This window comes from Epinephelus moara, chromosome 9, assembly GCF_006386435.1.
Source record: "Epinephelus moara isolate mb chromosome 9, YSFRI_EMoa_1.0, whole genome shotgun sequence".
Lineage (NCBI taxonomy): Eukaryota > Metazoa > Chordata > Actinopteri > Perciformes > Serranidae > Epinephelus > Epinephelus moara.
Genome location: NC_065514.1, coordinates 15830726 through 15848415, shown reverse-complemented (window position 1 = coordinate 15848415; position 17690 = coordinate 15830726). Strand labels below are relative to the sequence as shown.

The 17690-nt window shown below is 41.1% G+C and overlaps 1 protein-coding gene across 2 annotated transcripts in view; it reads left to right on the top strand.

Annotated features, from left to right (window-relative positions):
• The window catches only part of sfswap (splicing factor SWAP), an 80981-nt gene that overhangs the window by 43407 nt on the left and 19884 nt on the right, over nucleotides 1–17690 (top strand). For both annotated transcript variants that reach the window (XM_050053580.1, XM_050053581.1), the window contains exons 15-17: nucleotides 12021–12412; nucleotides 14696–14827; nucleotides 15246–15386. In XM_050053580.1, coding sequence (XP_049909537.1) covers nucleotides 12021–12412; nucleotides 14696–14827; nucleotides 15246–15386 — 665 coding nt within the window. The remainder of the gene's footprint in view (nucleotides 1–12020; nucleotides 12413–14695; nucleotides 14828–15245; nucleotides 15387–17690) is intronic.

Sequence of the window (17690 nt, the reverse complement as noted above, 5' to 3'; positions counted from 1 at the left end):
AATCATGACTAAATCCCAAGTGGTTGACCCCAAATCACAAGTCCCAAAGTTCAACTGAAGTGTCATCTCAAGTCACATGCTGGAACATGCACAGTGTATTACCAGTGTATTATCTACAAAGCTATAGAAGTATAAATGAAGTAGTGCTGTAATGAGAACATATGCATTTAATGACTTTGCCATTACTGTAGGTCTCTGTTAATCACTAAGAACAAATGTCTACATCAATTTAAGATACAGACATCTCAGCAAGATACCACACTCAGGCAGTAATAAATAGCATCAGTTCCTTAATTTGCATTGATGAATCACTCTGAATCAGCTCTGTTAAAGCATACTGCAATAACATCTACACACCATAGTCCTATTGTTTTTAATGCCTCTTGGCTTGGATAAAAATTCTTGGCCCCTGATGCAATGCATAACTTATACATATGTATGTATAACTCAGTATTTTAGTGTTCTTTCACACCTGGCCAACCTAAAGTTTTATCCTTAGTATTGTTCCATTATAGTAAAGATAAAGCTGCTTTATCTTTAGCCCTTTTCACAAAGAGATCTTACAGTACTGCTGCAATGTAGACCCTTTGCTGGCTTTGCTATTTTAGAAAGAACCAAACAACAGCAGCATGATGTCATTGTCACCCCAATGTGAGATTTAAGGTGGCATGCCGGTGCTGCGGAAGCAAAAGAGGCGTAATGGACGTGACGTGTATCACGACAGTGTCGGCCTCTAGTGAGACATTTAACACAAGCACCGGGCAACGCTTTCTAAACAGAAACAATGGCGTAACATGGCAATAATATTTATTCACAGGGTGTCTACAGGTCCTTAAAAGGTCTTAAAATGTCTTAAATTCAATGTTATAATAATAATAATAATAATAATAATGCCTTAAAAGCCATTAAATTGTCTTAAATTTAAATTTGTGAGGTCTTAACTACTACAAATATTTTATCTAATTTAATTTATCAATTTTTTTTATTTCTTCTTGTGAAAATTAGTGAAGCCTTTCTGTGTGAAAGTCTTTAAATCTTTAAAAAACTGTAATAATGTCATTTTACTTCATACTTGCACTTACCATTTGGCAAAATGTAGCTTGACTTCACTCACTAATAACCATATTCCTACATAACACTTAACTCTGCATAAGACCACATGAGTAAAACATGATTTGTCCAAAAAAAAATCTTTCCTAAATTTGGTTGAAACTTGTCTTGAATGGGTTTTAAAAAGCCTTAAATTTAACTGTCTGATACCAGTTGACACCCTGATTTACGTTCCCTGTTATATGATGGCTGATCTCCCCATCTGCTTTGAGGGTAAGGAGCTCCCGCACCTCATTTTCTTCCCAGTTGGCAGTTCTTCTTCTTTTTCGAGTTAGCTGCTAACTGTGGCTAGCTGCTTTTTAAGTCTCTCAGTGGTGGGTCGCACACATAACACATTGTCAAAAAGTCACACACATCCTGTCCTGCCAGCTCACACTTTTAACACAGACATGTATTCAGCTCTGTTTCAACCTCCTCTGCTGGCTTGAAGTAAAGGGGGAACAACTTGCTCCCCCACCTTCTGTGTTTGCACCTTTTATACAGAACAGTGAGGGGGAATAACAGCGCGGGGTTCTCGCCTTGAAAAGGCAGTGTAAAGTGGGCTTTTAATTGCAGTTTGGGACATCATGTCTCCAGCCTCTAATATCACAAATATCAAAAACGTCTTGTAAAGGGAGACTCATTCCTGCTTGTGTTATACTTTTCCATCTCAAATTAGGGACCAAATGGGGTGCTGTGAGTCACTTTACTGGGCTGGCTGCAACAACCTGCCATCAGAATAAAAGTATGAGTAGTCCGTGATGTTGGAAGAAAGATACTGTGCTCATTGATTGCATGTTTACATTTAGTGAAGCACTTATTTTGTTTAATCAAATTTCCACTAGATGCTCAGCTCGCATTGATTCTTTTTTATTTGTAAATGTTGATAGGTCCGCATTTTTTTTCTCAATATGCAGAAGCATATAATTTTAAAATTTTAGCACCGAGCGTATCAGTGTAAACATATCTTTTAACTGACATGCATACAAGGTGGGCTTGTTAGTCCACCTTGATGTTTCTCCTCGGACATTTTACATAACCTGCAACTCTGTGCTGTTTGATTTACACACTTTTTGTACAGCTACAATCACAACATTTTGTTCTGCAATCCTTAAATATAAACAGCATAGCTGATTTGGGTGAAAATGGGGCTTTTTTGAAATATATAGTTGGACAATTCAAGGTAGAAAAGGTACACACACTGTCCAAGCACAAATTTTGTCAGTATAATTGAAACATGGAGCCTGACACATCAAGTTGTTAGCGCTACACCCCTGGCTGAACCTGTCCACCCTGAGGTCAATGGCAATTTTTTGCTGGCTCTACCTTTTCGATTTGGCCTCTTATTTTTTATTGAGCTGCGGTCAAATCTTTGGTCATAGTAGATGTTCAAAAAAAGTACAGCTGGCTTTGTAACCCCATGCTAGAACAGCCTAAATCTTTTTTGTCTGAGTATGATATTAAACGTGTTGTTACCAGATGGCATATTGTGTTATCTTTTCTATGATGGATCATTATTGATTATGTGGAGATAAAGTCGCAGTTGCCTTCAGCTGTTAGAACCTGTCTGTGTGTGGCTGTATTGTCGGCAGTTTCCAGCTTATGTGAGCAGGCATTCATAGATTAAGAAATGAATGTCTGGTTGCTGAGGGAAAATCTTCATGTATATCAGTCACATGTATACGTGGATGTTGGGAAGCGGCATTCATTTAAAGGTTGCTTATGTGCTGCAGGTAAAGTACATCACAAGGTGTTATTGAGCTGTTGTTGTTGAGCTGAATCAGTGCTGAGGCTAAGCTTAGACTGCTTTCCATGTATGAGCAGCTTTAGGCCTGGTCTGTGACAGCAATTCCAATCAGTCATTGCTAAAAAGGTGGTAGGATTTGTATGCTGAATAAGTTTTTCACCATGCAGCTGTTGGCACTGATACTGATGCCGAGTATCTTTTCCTTGACTCATAGCGTACTGTTTTCAACAAAGACTGGCCCAGAGGCAGACGGCTGAATCTTTCTTAAGATCCAAAAAGCTTTTTTTGTTGTCTTTGTTGTGGGTATGAGGATTTTTTTCATGATTTCTTCCCATGGAAATTATTGTGTTCATGTGTTGACTGTACTGTTTGACTGCTGTATTTATCTACACAACACACATGTGGACTGGGTAATTGGAAAAGCTGGTCAGTGAACATACAGTACATGAAGGCAGAAGATGGAGGAATCTTTTTGCAGCATGTAACTGCCTGAACTATTCAGGCTCACGGGGGGGTATAGCGAATCCCAGCTGAGATTGGGCGAGAGGTAGGGTACATCCTGGACAGGTCAGCAGACTGTCACAGGGCCGACACACATATACCCCTTTTTACTAACATGCGATGGGTTCCGGTTTGGTTCCTGCACCTAATTTTGAACCATTCAGAGCATTTTGACTAAAAATAGGTTCGAAACCTGAAAAATTGGTTTCAAGCTCACACCAAACAAGAGACCTTGAGACATGGGCACCGCGTTCATGTGTGTTCACGTGCTTTCGCTGGTCTTGCGCGCAAGCGTGCACACGTGTACGCGGTGCCCAGAGAGGCAGTCAGAGCTGCAGGCTACAATGAGGCTAAAAACAGAGTTCAAATGTTGTTTTTCCAAACAACTTTTTATGTTGGGGCTTCAGGACACTTTGATCACTACGGACGAGCAATATGGCGATATTTTGTGGTTTTGTCTTGTGTTTTTGGAAGTTTGAATCTGGGGCGCTGTAAGCCTCCATTAGGTGGAGTTGTGTTGCTACCTCCTCTCTCCTTGGATCTCCACAAGTGTTGTGGGGACTCTAAAACTTCAACTGAGCCTCCCTCGGCATATGGGTGAGTAGATAATGGCTGAATTTTCATATTTGGGTGCACTATCCCTTTAAGTTGCGCATTGTGCAATGCCCTCTGTTGATGGCACATCCTTCATTACAGTCATTTTGATCAAAACTGGTGGAAACACTATCCAGTTGAATGGATCGTACCAAGGAACCAGTTCAAGAACCAGAGCTAATTTTGGTGGGAAAAGGTTATAGAGACAGAGAACCATTTATGCTCTCATTGACAGCTATGGGCAATTGGGAGAAAACCCATGCTCACACAGGAAGAACATGTAGACCCCACATAGAAAAACAAATACCACATGCCAAGTTAATTTGGGCAGATGTAAGCACACCATAAATCAATCAAATCACAGCATGCTTTGCACATCAGTACAAAGCTACCTTTCTTCTGCCCACCAGCTTCTTTGTTCTCAGTTTTGGTGGCCCATAGCTAATGCAGGGTATCTGTTTTAAAATTCTCCTTTTTTGAGTTTCATTGTAGTGCTGCAATAACGTAAACCTTAAAAGCCTTTTGTCTGTCATATTAAACACAGACAAAACAGGTGAGAGTACTTTATAGTGTAAATAAGACTCGCGGGTGGTCATTTGATGTGTAGATTGCCCGTCCATTTGATGGATGTTGCTTGTCAGCTCCTCATGTGAGCCCAAGCAATGCGTGGTGAACTGGCCTATTGCCGGTTGGGCCAGGTGGCAGTGGGCAGGCTCCTGTCACTATTGCGCCAGCTCTGTCACTCTTCTCCAGATGTTCTGTGGCTTCTGCAGTGGCCCTCAGAGCGCAGATACCCTGAAGGAACGACCAACATCCAGGTCATTGGCCTACTGATGAATAAATGGATGTTGCAGTTGAATATATAGAAGGTTAGAGACTGGGAACTTGTGTTGGTTGGTGCAGTCTACAAAGTACTCTAAGTCTTAAAGGACTTTGCTGAGAAATCTATTTTGATCTAATCAACTATGGTAATTGGTAAACATTGGACAGTCCATGTTTAAAAGAGACTTTACATCAGGATAGATGAGGGTGCATTATGTGCTGGAGTGAAACGGTGAAATGGACAGTAACATGGGCAATGACATTAAAAGATTTAAGCAATTACTTTGAGTGCAATTTTTTTTTCTTTCTTTACTCGATATTATCAGAGGGCACGAGAGGGTACAGAGTTAATGCTGACATTAGAGAAATAAGATGGAGAAAGCCATAGGAAGTATTTTGAAGATAAACGCTACCTGAATTTGGAGAAACTGAAGGGAGATCAGAAAAGCTTTAAGATGATTAGCCTTAAACTAGTCTCTATATACAGACTCTACATTCAGTGAATGTACAGTCTGTAGGCAAACCCCGGAGATCTTGCCTCCGGAAGAAGGGCGGAAGAGTCCTGGTTTCCGGTTGTAGGCTGTTTGTAGTCCGCGTGATATTGACCAATCACGTTTGAAACGGAAATTCGCCTCCTCCGCCCAAATCAAACCGGAATGCCAAAAAATCGGGGGTCTGCCCCCAGTGGCTGTATCGCCATCTTCCGGAAGTCAGACGCCGAATACAGCTGATGGGTTCCGAGAATGGCCTTAAAGAAATACTTCACCCCTCAAATGATTATTTGTATATCAATTACTCACCCATTATTGTGTTGACTACATAAAGTCATAGGGGTCCGCATTTAACAAGAGCAAAGCCATATCAAAATATCAGGTTAAAAACACTCAAACAACTCATGCAGTATAATCCAAGTCCCATTTATGCAGTTGTAAACTCAGTACTTCCCAAACAGACTCCATTGACAAAAAAAGTAATTTTACCTTGCTGAACACAGGAGCTGATGATCTGCTACTACCTTGGTCTGTAGTTTGTGTATGCTACTATGTGATTTTGGTGAATCTGAACTGAACCTTTAAATCACAAAAGTGACTCAAAAGCACAAAGTAACCAACTAATCGAGGCAGCAGTAGACCAGTAGCTCCCAAGTTTGGGGGGTAAAATGACTGCCTTTGTCAATGCAGTCTGGCTTTGAAGAGAGCATAGATATGATTCACTTTCCGTTCAGATCCCTGTTAAAAGAAGAGCTGCCTGTTTTCGAGGTACTGAGCATATGGCTGGATAAATGTGACTTGAATTATTCTGCATGAGTTCTATGATAGTCTGTAAACACATGTTTTGGCATAGTTTTGCTGTTGTATACACCCTATGACTTCAATTTCTTCAACAATTTCTTTCTTCAACTTTGGATTCTTCCCCCACTAGAGGCATGCTCTAGAAACAAAGTTTTCTTCACAAATTCATTGTAACGGTAGGTGAGTAATTGATATACGCATGGTCATTTTGGGGGGTAAAGTATTCCTTTAACTTCTTGTAGTAGTAAATACTTGCAGCAGAAATTTATAACCTGATGTTGTGTTTTGGAAGGCCAGAAAATAGGATGGTGCAACAGCACAGTGTGTTGGGGCTTCAGATACCGAGTGTTTGAGGACAAATGTGAATGCTGATGCCATGTCTTTGCTGACTTGGATCTGTTGATGTAAGCTCGCAATGTTCCCCATAGCGCTCATCATGTTGTTTATGCAACAGCACTGTTGTAGCTCGAGTAAGCTGTCATGAGTAAACAGAACCCAGCAGTGAATAAGCTTTACAGACTAAGGCCTCTCTGCTTTTGAAAGTGACTCTTTTATAGTTATGTGATTCGGTAACTTTTCTATGTCTTGGTACTTTTTGGCTTCATCGTGATGTATTAAAGGTGGTGCAACTACTTTTTACCCCCACAGGGATTTCAACAGACTAATATGGTTACAGTGCAGCATAGTCTTAAAGGGACAGATCACCCCAAAATTAAAAATACATGTTTTTCCTCTAACCTGTAGTGCTATTTATTAATCTAGATTGTTTTGGTGTGCGTTGCCAAGTGTTGGAGGCTTGTCATGATAACAGAACTTCAGTAGTCGTTACCAATACCAGTGAATTTCCGCGATTCTCGATACTCATTCGATACCACGATGAAAATCAAAAAACAGAACTCATGTATTTCTAAATTCACTACTTTATTAAAACTGTTTCAAACTTTGAATTTACGGATATGGTGACAGACAATTAGTCCGATAATAACTGCTTGAAACGCAACGTTAAGTAACGTTAAAGACGGTAATATTAACGTCACATAACGTTAGCCACCTGTTACAGGGTAAGTTATAACGTAAGGTAGCGAGTACTAGTAGCCGCCCCTATTAACGTAATAAGCTGGCTCTCAAACCCAAATAACGTAGCGTATATTTCAGGATAAGTATAACATAACACAAGTGATGGTAAATTGTTTAGCCAGGTTTGAAGTGTTTCCTCCTTTGGTCTGGAAACTTTGGAGGCACCGTTTGCACACTGGTTTTTGCGAATTTATAATTACTCCGCTTTCATCTGCCTCAAATGCAAAATATCTCCAGACACGACTCCTACTACCTGACTTTTCGACAAGCTGAGGTGTTGTGGCTCCAGCAGCACTTGTAGAAGCCATTGTTTCTAGCAAAGATGATGGAGAACAGGCGTTCTTCTTCGGCATTCGTCCTCGGCACAAACTGACGCTCGTATACTGCCCCCGTCAGTTCCGACAGGAATCGACACGTGTTGGCATCGACTTGGTACCAGAGTATCGGTTCTCATGACAACCCTAATAGCAGTAGATGCACACTTCCTTCTGTGCAGTGATACGGTTGATGGGTGTGGTTCGGTAAAAAGAAGATAGTTCCTATGAAACTGCTCATAACAAGGTCTGTGGATTAGCTTGAGTACCACATTATAATTTTTAGAGACAGACATTGTGGTTGAGTTTTACAATATATTATTTTGGTGTTTTGAGCACCACTAGCAGAGTGTCATCTAGTTCCATTATATTCAAGAGAAAGCAGACATCTCTACAACTGATATCTCCAACATTCGAGAAGGGGGCACTGGCAAAGCTGTCCCTTCAAAGGGGAATCCCACTGGTTTTACACATTAAAGTCTGAGGTCTGTTTACAGGTTTCGAAGAGTACAACTGCATATGTAAGATAAAAAAAGTTTTATAAAGGATTTTGTAGCTCCAGAGAGACCCGAGCGAAATCGGATACGTTGCCTCAAAGGGTGTCGATTGAGTCAGCATCCGGTGGGCCTGAAGATCACAAGTATGGAATGGAGGGAAAAAAACTCTTGGGGTGTCAAGTTCAAAGGAAGTGAGCTCACTGGGCCTTTGTAGCCCGCCCCTCATCTCTGCTTGGGGCTAGTGGCTTCAGGCTACAATGCCCTCTACTAGCATAACACACCCGTATCTATTGCATCATGGGTAATGAAGGCATCAGGTTTTGACGAGGAAGAAGAATGTATTTAATAATAAAAAACATACGATACCTCCAGTTGTGCTGCATCAATTTCGATAATTGTTTTTGAAGTGTCCATTATAAATAGATGGAGCACTCTTTCAAACGCTTCTCAGTCACGGACATTGCCGGCCTTTTCATCATCTCACTATTAAAGTGATGATTTTTTTTGGGGGGGGGGGGGGGTCAGTCAGTCATAGGTGACTTTTACATAAATGTATCTCGAGTGTTCATCCAGACCATGACAGGATAGTTATGGAAAGAGCCCCAGAGCTCAGTAGGGGAGCGATGGCACGGCTGAGTACATCAGTGAACTGCAGAATAATGATATGAAGGAATAAGAGTGTTCTCGGCTCTCTCACAGGCTGCCATCGGTGATGGATTTTAAAACGTATTTTGCAGCTGGAACCTTAATTAGTGACCATTGTGAGCATGAGGGAGGCTCGCCTGCTCCTCACAGTGAATCTCCTAATACATTTTCTCATCAATTTCCTTATTAATTACAGATTTTTCGCTGCCTAGCCTGTTATATAATGTCAGACAGTGCACAAGCACAGAATGAAAAAGAGTAAAATTGAAGTTGTTTATTCTATTTGATCATTCGCTGTGTGTAAACTGGAAATACACAGAGCCAGAGCTGGTCTGATTATTATTGTGACTATAAGCTGTTTTTGTTTGTTGTCTGTAAGACTAATTCAGCATGAGAGCAGACTCCCTAACAATATAAAAATGTCTCATTCGCAGTATTTCATAGTTAATTAAAATGATATTATTTTCTTTGAGAGCAGGACATAATAATTAAGTGATACATTTATAACTGTGATTTAATTCAAGCCAAAACATGTGCGTTTAATCTCGGCGTGTGAATGTTTAGCCTTGTGCTGCTGGAGTTTTTATGCCAATATGACAGCGTTCCTCCTCTCCTCTCCTCTCCTCTCCTCTCCTCTCCTCTCCTCTCCTCTCCCCTGCAACTTTTAATTGTTACTCCCCTTACTGTCCGCACTTCCGTATCTTGCCCGAGCAGGTGTGAGAGGGTAGGCATTTTCTCATCCTGGTGTTGGGATAAGCTTCCCATATGTCAGTCCTAATTTTAAACCAAACCCTGCTTCATATCATTTCATTATCTCTCCCTTAGCCCAGACACCAGATAGCGCACAAACAGAAAGGTGTAATAAATATTCCTCCTCTCTCTTCTCCCCTGCCCGTTTTTAGATACTCATTGATTGTCTTCTGTCATGAGCACTTTCACTTTCTTTCCTGTCTGTACTTCTTCACCTCATTTGCTTCCTGCTTTCATCTTCTTTCATCATCACCCTTTTCTCTTTTCTGCTTCTTTCTGTCCCTCCCCGTCTCTCTTTCTATGCTCCACCCATCTCTTACCACTTTTAGCAGATGGGTAAGAGGCGGGGTGATTGAATTGGAGAGATTGAAGTCACAGCCCACATTAATTTCCTTTCTGTCTCCCATGTTCATCATGAATCACTCAGGCAGTCATGTCATTTATGTTAATGTTAGCATATAAAATATGCCGTTTGATGTCTTGATCCAAGTGCCCTTTCAGTACCATGAATGAATACATATGTAACGTAGGTGACCCCAGGAGCAATCTAAGACCTAACCCTGGAAGATAAAGTCTGACCTTGGAAGATTTAGTGTCATGTTTAATCCACTGATGGACTGAAGCCGTCTTTTCAGTGTGAATCCAGCAGCAGGCCAATCTAATACGAGCAGACAGACCCACATTGGGATAATTAGAGGCACTTTGCAGCTGACAGTTGTAGCTCAGCGTGCAGCCAGAGGGCTGACTGTGTTGTGTAACCCGCACTTTTTAATCAGCTGAGCAAGGATTTTCTTTTCTGTCTTTTTTTTTTTTAAGGTAAGAATGAAAGTAATAATTTCCCAAGAGAGTAAAGGACGATGACTTTGCCTGAGCCAGCTGCTTATAATCCCATGCCCCTTATAGTGCATGCATGTACCTTTTCTTTCCCCAAAAATCTCCTGATGTGCATAATTTCCACCACCTTCTTTCTTTGTAGCTACATCTATACAGCTCGTTATCAAGAACAAATCAAGCATATATAATGCTTATTTTATACAGGGTCTCTGCAGAACCCTAAAAGAACTTAAAAGGAAACTTCGCTCAGTTTTAAAATTCATACATGTTATTCCTATGGTCTGAGACAGTCAAAAAATATTAGCAAACATGAACAACTTTCCCAATCTTAAAGTTAGATTGTAAAACTAGTATAAAGTTTAAAGCTGCTCCATAGACAATAAATGATGAAAGTTTTTATAGATGACACTGAGAGCAGAGAAAAGAATGTTCTGAGTATATGGGTTCATTTTCTGTTTCAGAACTGAGAGCACTACAATAGAATAAGCTCATGTGGGTATTAAAAAGACAACAAACATTCTGTGGGTCCACAAAATCAGGCTCCCAGTCACTGTCTATAGAGCAGCTTCAGACTTTATACCCGATGACATAACAAGTTTAAGACTTATTTTTTCTGGTTTCTGGCATTCCTAGGCCACTGGAATTTTTAATCTAGGTGATGTTCCCCTTAAAGTGTCTTGAATTAAATTTATAATTATTAGACCATAAAAGTCATTACATTTTCGGCAGCCCATAGGGACTTGGCTTGGGAACCGGAGGGTTGCAAGTTCAAGTCCCCAAACACACCAAGTGTGGAGTGTGGACTGGTAGCTGGAGAGGTGCCAGTTCACCTACTAGGCTCTGCCAAGGTGCTCTTGAGCAAGGCACTGAGCCCCCAACTGCTCAGGACACCTGCCCAAGGCAGTCCTCATGCTCTTACATTCTTCTGTTTAATGCATGTATGGGTCCTGTTTGTGCATGTGTGTGTATTTCGGGCCTGTGTATATGACAACAGAGTGAAAAAAAACCCTCATTTTCTTCTCTGGAATTAATAAAGAATATTTTCCTCTTCTTCTTCTAAATAGTCATAAATTAAACATTTTGAAGTCTTAATTTCCACAAATATTTTATCTTATTTAATTTATCCATCTTTTATTTTCCTCATGTCAGAATTACAAATTGCAATCGGCTTTAATTGTCAAGTTTGTGTGCACACACAAGGAATTTGCTAGCAAATACATATACTACTTACCTTTATACTTAAATCAAAAATTTGCCCGAAATTTAGTTAAAAATTATTTTTGAAAAGGTCTTAAAAATCATAAAATGTGTCAGATAGCTGTAGACACTGTTTTAGATTTCATTCTGTTACATGTTTCTAACCAAAGTTATGACAATAAACATTTACAATTTTGCAAAATCGGGATTAGAAAGATTACTCAAACCCAAACACTGTCCTGTTCTCCACAAGAAAACTGAGAAAAAGTCTTTCTCAGCCTTTGCGGGAGCTTGTTGTCCTTTCACTCATATAGAGTAAACTCGGTGGTATTTTTCTAATTCTTCCATATCCACCTGAGCGATTTTACTCTGTAATATTGACAATGATGGACACGGGGGAACTGCATAAATAAATCTCTAATCTTTATACACAGTCAACCTTGTGCATCACCTGCATCTCAGGAAGTGGACTGCCCCCCATATTGATTTTCCACAGATGTACAGAGGGATCAAGCTTTTGGGAATTTATTCAGTGTCCCTTATGTCAAAGAGGGAGGCTGGCGTTGTTGTTTTTTTCTTTTTATCTTTAAACCAGTTAAAAAGAGAAGGTCCAGTATGATTGATGTTTTTGCTCTCTGTCCTGTCTACATTTTGTTTCCAGTTGCAAGAAGCCCTCTCTGTCCTGTCTGACCCTGCATCTCCACAAGTGTCCTCTGTACCAGCTGTGTACCCTCAGGATCAAAGACCCACTGTGGAGAACAAAGGAGCGTATCGCAGCAGGGAGGCCCCATCGTCTTCTTCATCATCCTCCCACACTACGTCCAGAGGAGCAGCCAGAGACCGAGACAGAGATAGAGACAGGGACAGAGAGAGAGACAGAGAAAGAGACAGGGACAGGGACAGGGATAGAGACAGAGACAGGAACAAAGGGAGGGACAAAGACAAAAAGAAGAAAAAACACAAGAGAAGGTCGAGATCGAGATCGAAGTCGAGGTCGGCCTCAAAGAGCAAACACTCACTTCCCAGTGCCTACAGGAGAGCCCGCAGGTCCCGGTAAGACACCTCAACCGTGAAGCATTTAGCAAGGCTGGGAATCTCTAAGTGTCCAAAAATTCAATTTAATCTTCAACTAAAGTGATGTGATTGGATTACACATGCATATTTTCTCACTGTGACTATGTCCTGTTAGAGAAATTAGTCTTAAGTCCTGACACTGCTCAGTGCAGCTTTCTAGCTGAGATCTTTATTGGCCTCTGCTGCTGGTCACTACAAACACAGCACACATTTAATCATTTAATTTATGCTGCTTTGCTGCAGAAAGAATTTCCTTAACTAAACTGCCTTAACCGGGAAGAGACTAACACACAGTCCATATTCCCCTTGGTGTATCCAGTGTGGCGAGGTAGAATTTCACAAAGGATTAGTTAAGAAACAAAGTCATCTTTGAAATAAAAAGTCTCTGGATAAATACTTAAAGGGATAGTGCACCCAAAAATGAAAATTCAGCCATTATCTACTCACCCATATGCCGAGGGAGGCTCTGGTGAAGTTTTAGAGTCCTCGCAACACTTACGGAGATCCGAGGGTGAAGTGGAAGTGCACACCTAATGGCTGATGGTGACCCAGATTAAAACGTCCAAGAACACATAATTGAAACCACAAAATATCTCCATACTGCTCGTCCGTAGTGATCCAAGTGTCCTGAAGCCCCAATATAAAAAGTTGTTTGGAAAAACATCATTTGAACTCTGTTTTTAGCCTCATTGTAGCCTGTAGCTCTGACTGCTTCTGTGTACACTGAGCTCACATGTGCGCTTGCGCGCGAGACCAGCCAAAGCACGTGAACACACATGAAGGCGGTGCTCATGTCTCATGGTCTCGCGCAAGCGCACACGTCGGCGCAGTGTACACAGAGGCAGTTAGAGCTGCAGGCTACAGTGAGGCTAAAAACAGAGTTCAAATGACGTTTTTCCAAACAACTTTTTATGTTCAGGACACTTGGATCACTACGGACGAGCAGTATCGAGATATTTTGTGGTTTCAATTATGTGTTCTTGGACGTTTTAATCTGGGGCGCCGTCAGCCATTAGGTGTGCAGTTGTGCTGCTACCTCCTCTCCCCTCGGATCTCCGTAAGTGTTGTGAGGACTCTAAAACTTCACCAGGGCCTCCCTCGACATATGGGTGAGTAGATAATGGCTGAATTTTAATTTTTGGGTGCACTATCCCTTTAACTAGTTGTAGATGCAGGTCTGTGATTGGTAGAGCTGCTGTTAAAGGTACGAGGCATTTAATGTGACAGGCTGAGAACATAATGATTAATCGCCCTCTGTTTTGTATTCCACTTTAGCTGAATGTTAAGTGCATTGCACGCTGCACCAATATGTACAAAAAAGTTAATAGAAAATAATGTGTTCTTCTGTCTCTCTATTTCCTGTTATCCTTACTTTCTCTTTTCCTACTTCTCTTCAGAGGAGAAAAGGGATGAATGTGGAATGAATTAATGAAACAAATGCATGGGTAAAAGAGGGAGAATGAAGAAGGGGAATGAAATCATTTCTGAGAGAGAACTTTTCAAGAAAGAATTAACTCAGAGAGGGCAGGGTGAGAGGAAGTGATCAAAGGTAGAGATCGAGCTGTTTTGTTTGTGCTGCTTATCCGTCAAAATGGACAATATTGACCAGACAGCTTTGTTTAGTCACTCTGGCACAGCCTGAAATTGTCTTTAGAAAAGGGGTATAACTTCCCTCTCTAACCCCGGCTATTCCATGTCTGTAAATGGCATGCATGCTGTGCGTACTAGCTTGTGGAGAAAGTTCATCTAGTGCTGCCCTTTATGCAAAGAAATCAAAGAAGTGAATTAATCTCTTATAGTATCCATAAATATTTAATTCTGTTTTCTTTTCAGACTAGTTTAGAAAAACAGTATTTACATATTGAGAGTCCATGTGATATAGTATGTATTTAAGCAGTTTGCTGAATTATTATATGTGTTTTTCTCCCGTGGCCCAGTTGCACTGTATTTAGACTTTCTTTAACTGCCTTAATGTGAGCTGTGCCACATTTATGTCTTCAAATAATCTGCTGGAATCACTGGAAATCTTCCTCAAACCCTCACCGGCTATTCTTGGTTTCAAATCCCTTGAAAACCCATCCTGAAAGCTTACTTCATTTCTTCCCTTTGCACGTAACTCTGTCGTTGTCCTATCACTCTCTTTTCTCCCTCATCTATTCGTGGTGTTCTTTCAAATGCATCAGCTCATCTACCAGGCTCTGTCTTGTGTAATTTAATGGCGTTTCTCCATCTTACACTCTCTTTGTCCTCCCGTCTGGCCAGATCCCGCTCACACTCCCCGGGGAGAAGGGACAGGCGGGGCCCCTCATCAGAGAGAAGACGAGAGGAGAGAGAGCGGGAGCGCTATCATCCCAGCAGCAGCTCCAGCCTGCCCAGGGGGCATTCGAGATCCAGGTAAGTCTAACAGCAGGTGGCATCAGTCTGTGGTGAGAGGATGAATCGTGGGACTCCATGTACAGCTGTGTTTATCACTGAAAACACTGATTATTAAAGCTGTCAAGGCAGAGACACACAAACTCTCCCAAAAAAGGGGGTCTTGATAATACTGTGTGTTCATCTGCTATTCATTGAGCAGTGATTTCCATTGTGTCTTTAAGGGTAGATTTAGCGAACATACCTACAAGACACTTAATCCCCAAATGACCACAAACTGCAATGGACAGCTTGTACTTGAATGAATTGCATGAATTTAAAGTAGGGCTTTGCTGAACACATAAGAACTGCCTCCAGACAGTATTCCACGCCCTTGATATAATGTGTGATGTTACTGCCTGAATCTGAAATCTCTTCCCTTCACACTCTTGTCTCACAGGTCCCCTCCAGAAAAAAGGAGGAGCTCCCTGTCATCCTCAGGACAAATGCACACCGTGGGCTCCTCTCTCTCCCCGTATTCCTCACCCAGCAGAGTTTTGTCCCCATCAGCTAGCCCCGCCTCCAGCCTGACCCACTCCAGGTAAGCCTCTACAAGCTTGTCAATCAACCAGCTAAGGATTTAGATTGCTTTCCCTGGTGTGTTTTAAAGTATCTTCACTAAAGAAACTAAAGGTTGTCAAGAGGATTTGAGCTTAAAGCTGACAAGTGAGGCTACGTTTTTGTTTAAAAAAAACATAACTATTGCTTGTTTTGACCCTGAAATGAAGACCTATAAAACGCTGCTGAGCCCATTTTAGTTTAACATTCTGGGGTTGCATTTTAGTCTGGATGGGCAGAAGCTGAGACTTTTGGAAATTATGCCGCAGACGTCAACAGTTGCTTCCCACTTGGGTGTCAATTCAAAACATTATTGCTCGGTCTACGTTTGTGATTTTGTCCTTCTTGTTTGGGTACCCATTGCCATGACTTCCTGCAGCGATGGATAATGCTCCCAATGCCGCTCTAATATGTTGCTGTATTTGCCTTGTAATCTATTGAAATCTATTTTCCACCGACCTTGACCACCTTATGTTCAAATCACTGTCTTTTTGCCATCTCTCAGAATCAGAAATACTTTTTTGATCCCCAAGTGGAAACTGTGATTCATTGCAGTCGCTCCAATGTAAAGAATAGAGTTATAAAAAGTAAGAATGAGAGTATGAAATCGGAGTATGAAAATATAAAGCACTAAAATAAAATAGAATGTGCATTTTGCTTTAGTGTTTAACACTAGAACTTAAGATATAAAATTTTTAAAAATAAAATATGTATCATCATTGTGCTGAGGCTGTAAGTATGAAATTTAACTACCAATAGAATAAACAAGAATAGATTAAAAGTAAACATAAGAAATATGTACAGTTATGTGCATAATAAAGTCAAGTACTAAAAATATTGCACAGTTGAATAATTGAATAATCTGTAATATTTTCTGTAACTAAACAACCAACCACAGAGTAGACAGTCTTCAGTAGACACTGTTTTCATTGGCATGTGCATGCTCAGTGTGCATGAATGGTCTCTACATTGGTTCAGGCGTGTCAGTATGGACGAAGATTATTTCTGATACAGACAACTCTTGAGTGTACAGAGATCTTTCTTGTTTTATAATGTCGTTTTAAAAATGGAAAGATATTAGTGTGGATATGGCATACAAAACTGATACAATTAACACTCTTTTTGTTTTTAAATGTCTTACTTAGTCCAATAGTTTGTTATCTCCCCGTCTGTGAAGCCTCCATTTCTCATGAAACAAACAGAACACATCTAACAGTTCAGTACTTCAGCACTTTGCTATTACAGCAGCCTGTCAAAACGGTGCTGATACACCCTGTCAAAGACCTAACTGAATACGATGTCCAATTAATTTTCTGTCTTTAAAGGCTTTTGACAAACACAGTCTTTACTTAAAATGTCTTTATACTGGTATTTTTGTAATTGAGTCTAAAGAATTGATCGTTTGTTAACCCCCCTCCCCCGAACAACGATTCTCGTATCATATTGAGAAACCAAAACTAGGCACAGCATGGCTCTCAAGCTTTGGGTTCTTTTTTTCACATATTGAAGCAGCGTGTGCATGAGGCTGTAGTAAGAGCAGTACTCAGCATTTACAGAGTTCAGAAGGTGGTTTCTTTTTTATTAAGCCTTTCCAAAACCAAAAGTGTAAGGAATGGATTTAGCAGAGTGTTTATCTCCTTTAACCTAAACTGCATGTTAGCATGAAGGCTAGTGCCTGAAGTTATAACCTGACCCTGACAATATGAAGGATAAAACGTAAATCAAACCCCTGTCTTGCTTGTCGGAGTATAAGCGGCCAAATGGTTGCTTGTAGCCATCACAGTAAAGACCATTTTAAAGTGTTCTTGTTTCAAGACGAGTGAGCTGGAAAAATTAAGTCAGCCAGAAAGGCAGAGACTGCTGTAATGCAGGCGCTGCGCCGGTCTGTTGTGATGAAGTGAGCAGGAAGGCAGAGCTTTCGATTTACGGGTCCATCTACATCCCAACCCTCACCTATGGTCATGAGCTCTGGGTAGTGACCAAAAGAATGAGATCACAGATACAAGCGGCCGAAATGAGTTTCCTCCGTGGGGTGGCTGGGCTCAGCCTTAGAGACAGGGTAAGGAGCTCGGACATCTGGAGGGAGCTCGGAGTAGAGCCGCTGCTCCTTTGTGTCGAAAGGGGTCAGTTGAGGTGTTCCGGGCATCTGATCAGGATGCATCCTGGGCGTCTCCCTCTGGAGGTGTTTCGGGCACATCCCACTGGTAGGAGGCCCCGGGGCAGACCCAGAACACACTGGAGGGATTACATATCTCATCTGAGAACGCCTTGGTGTCCCCCACGACGC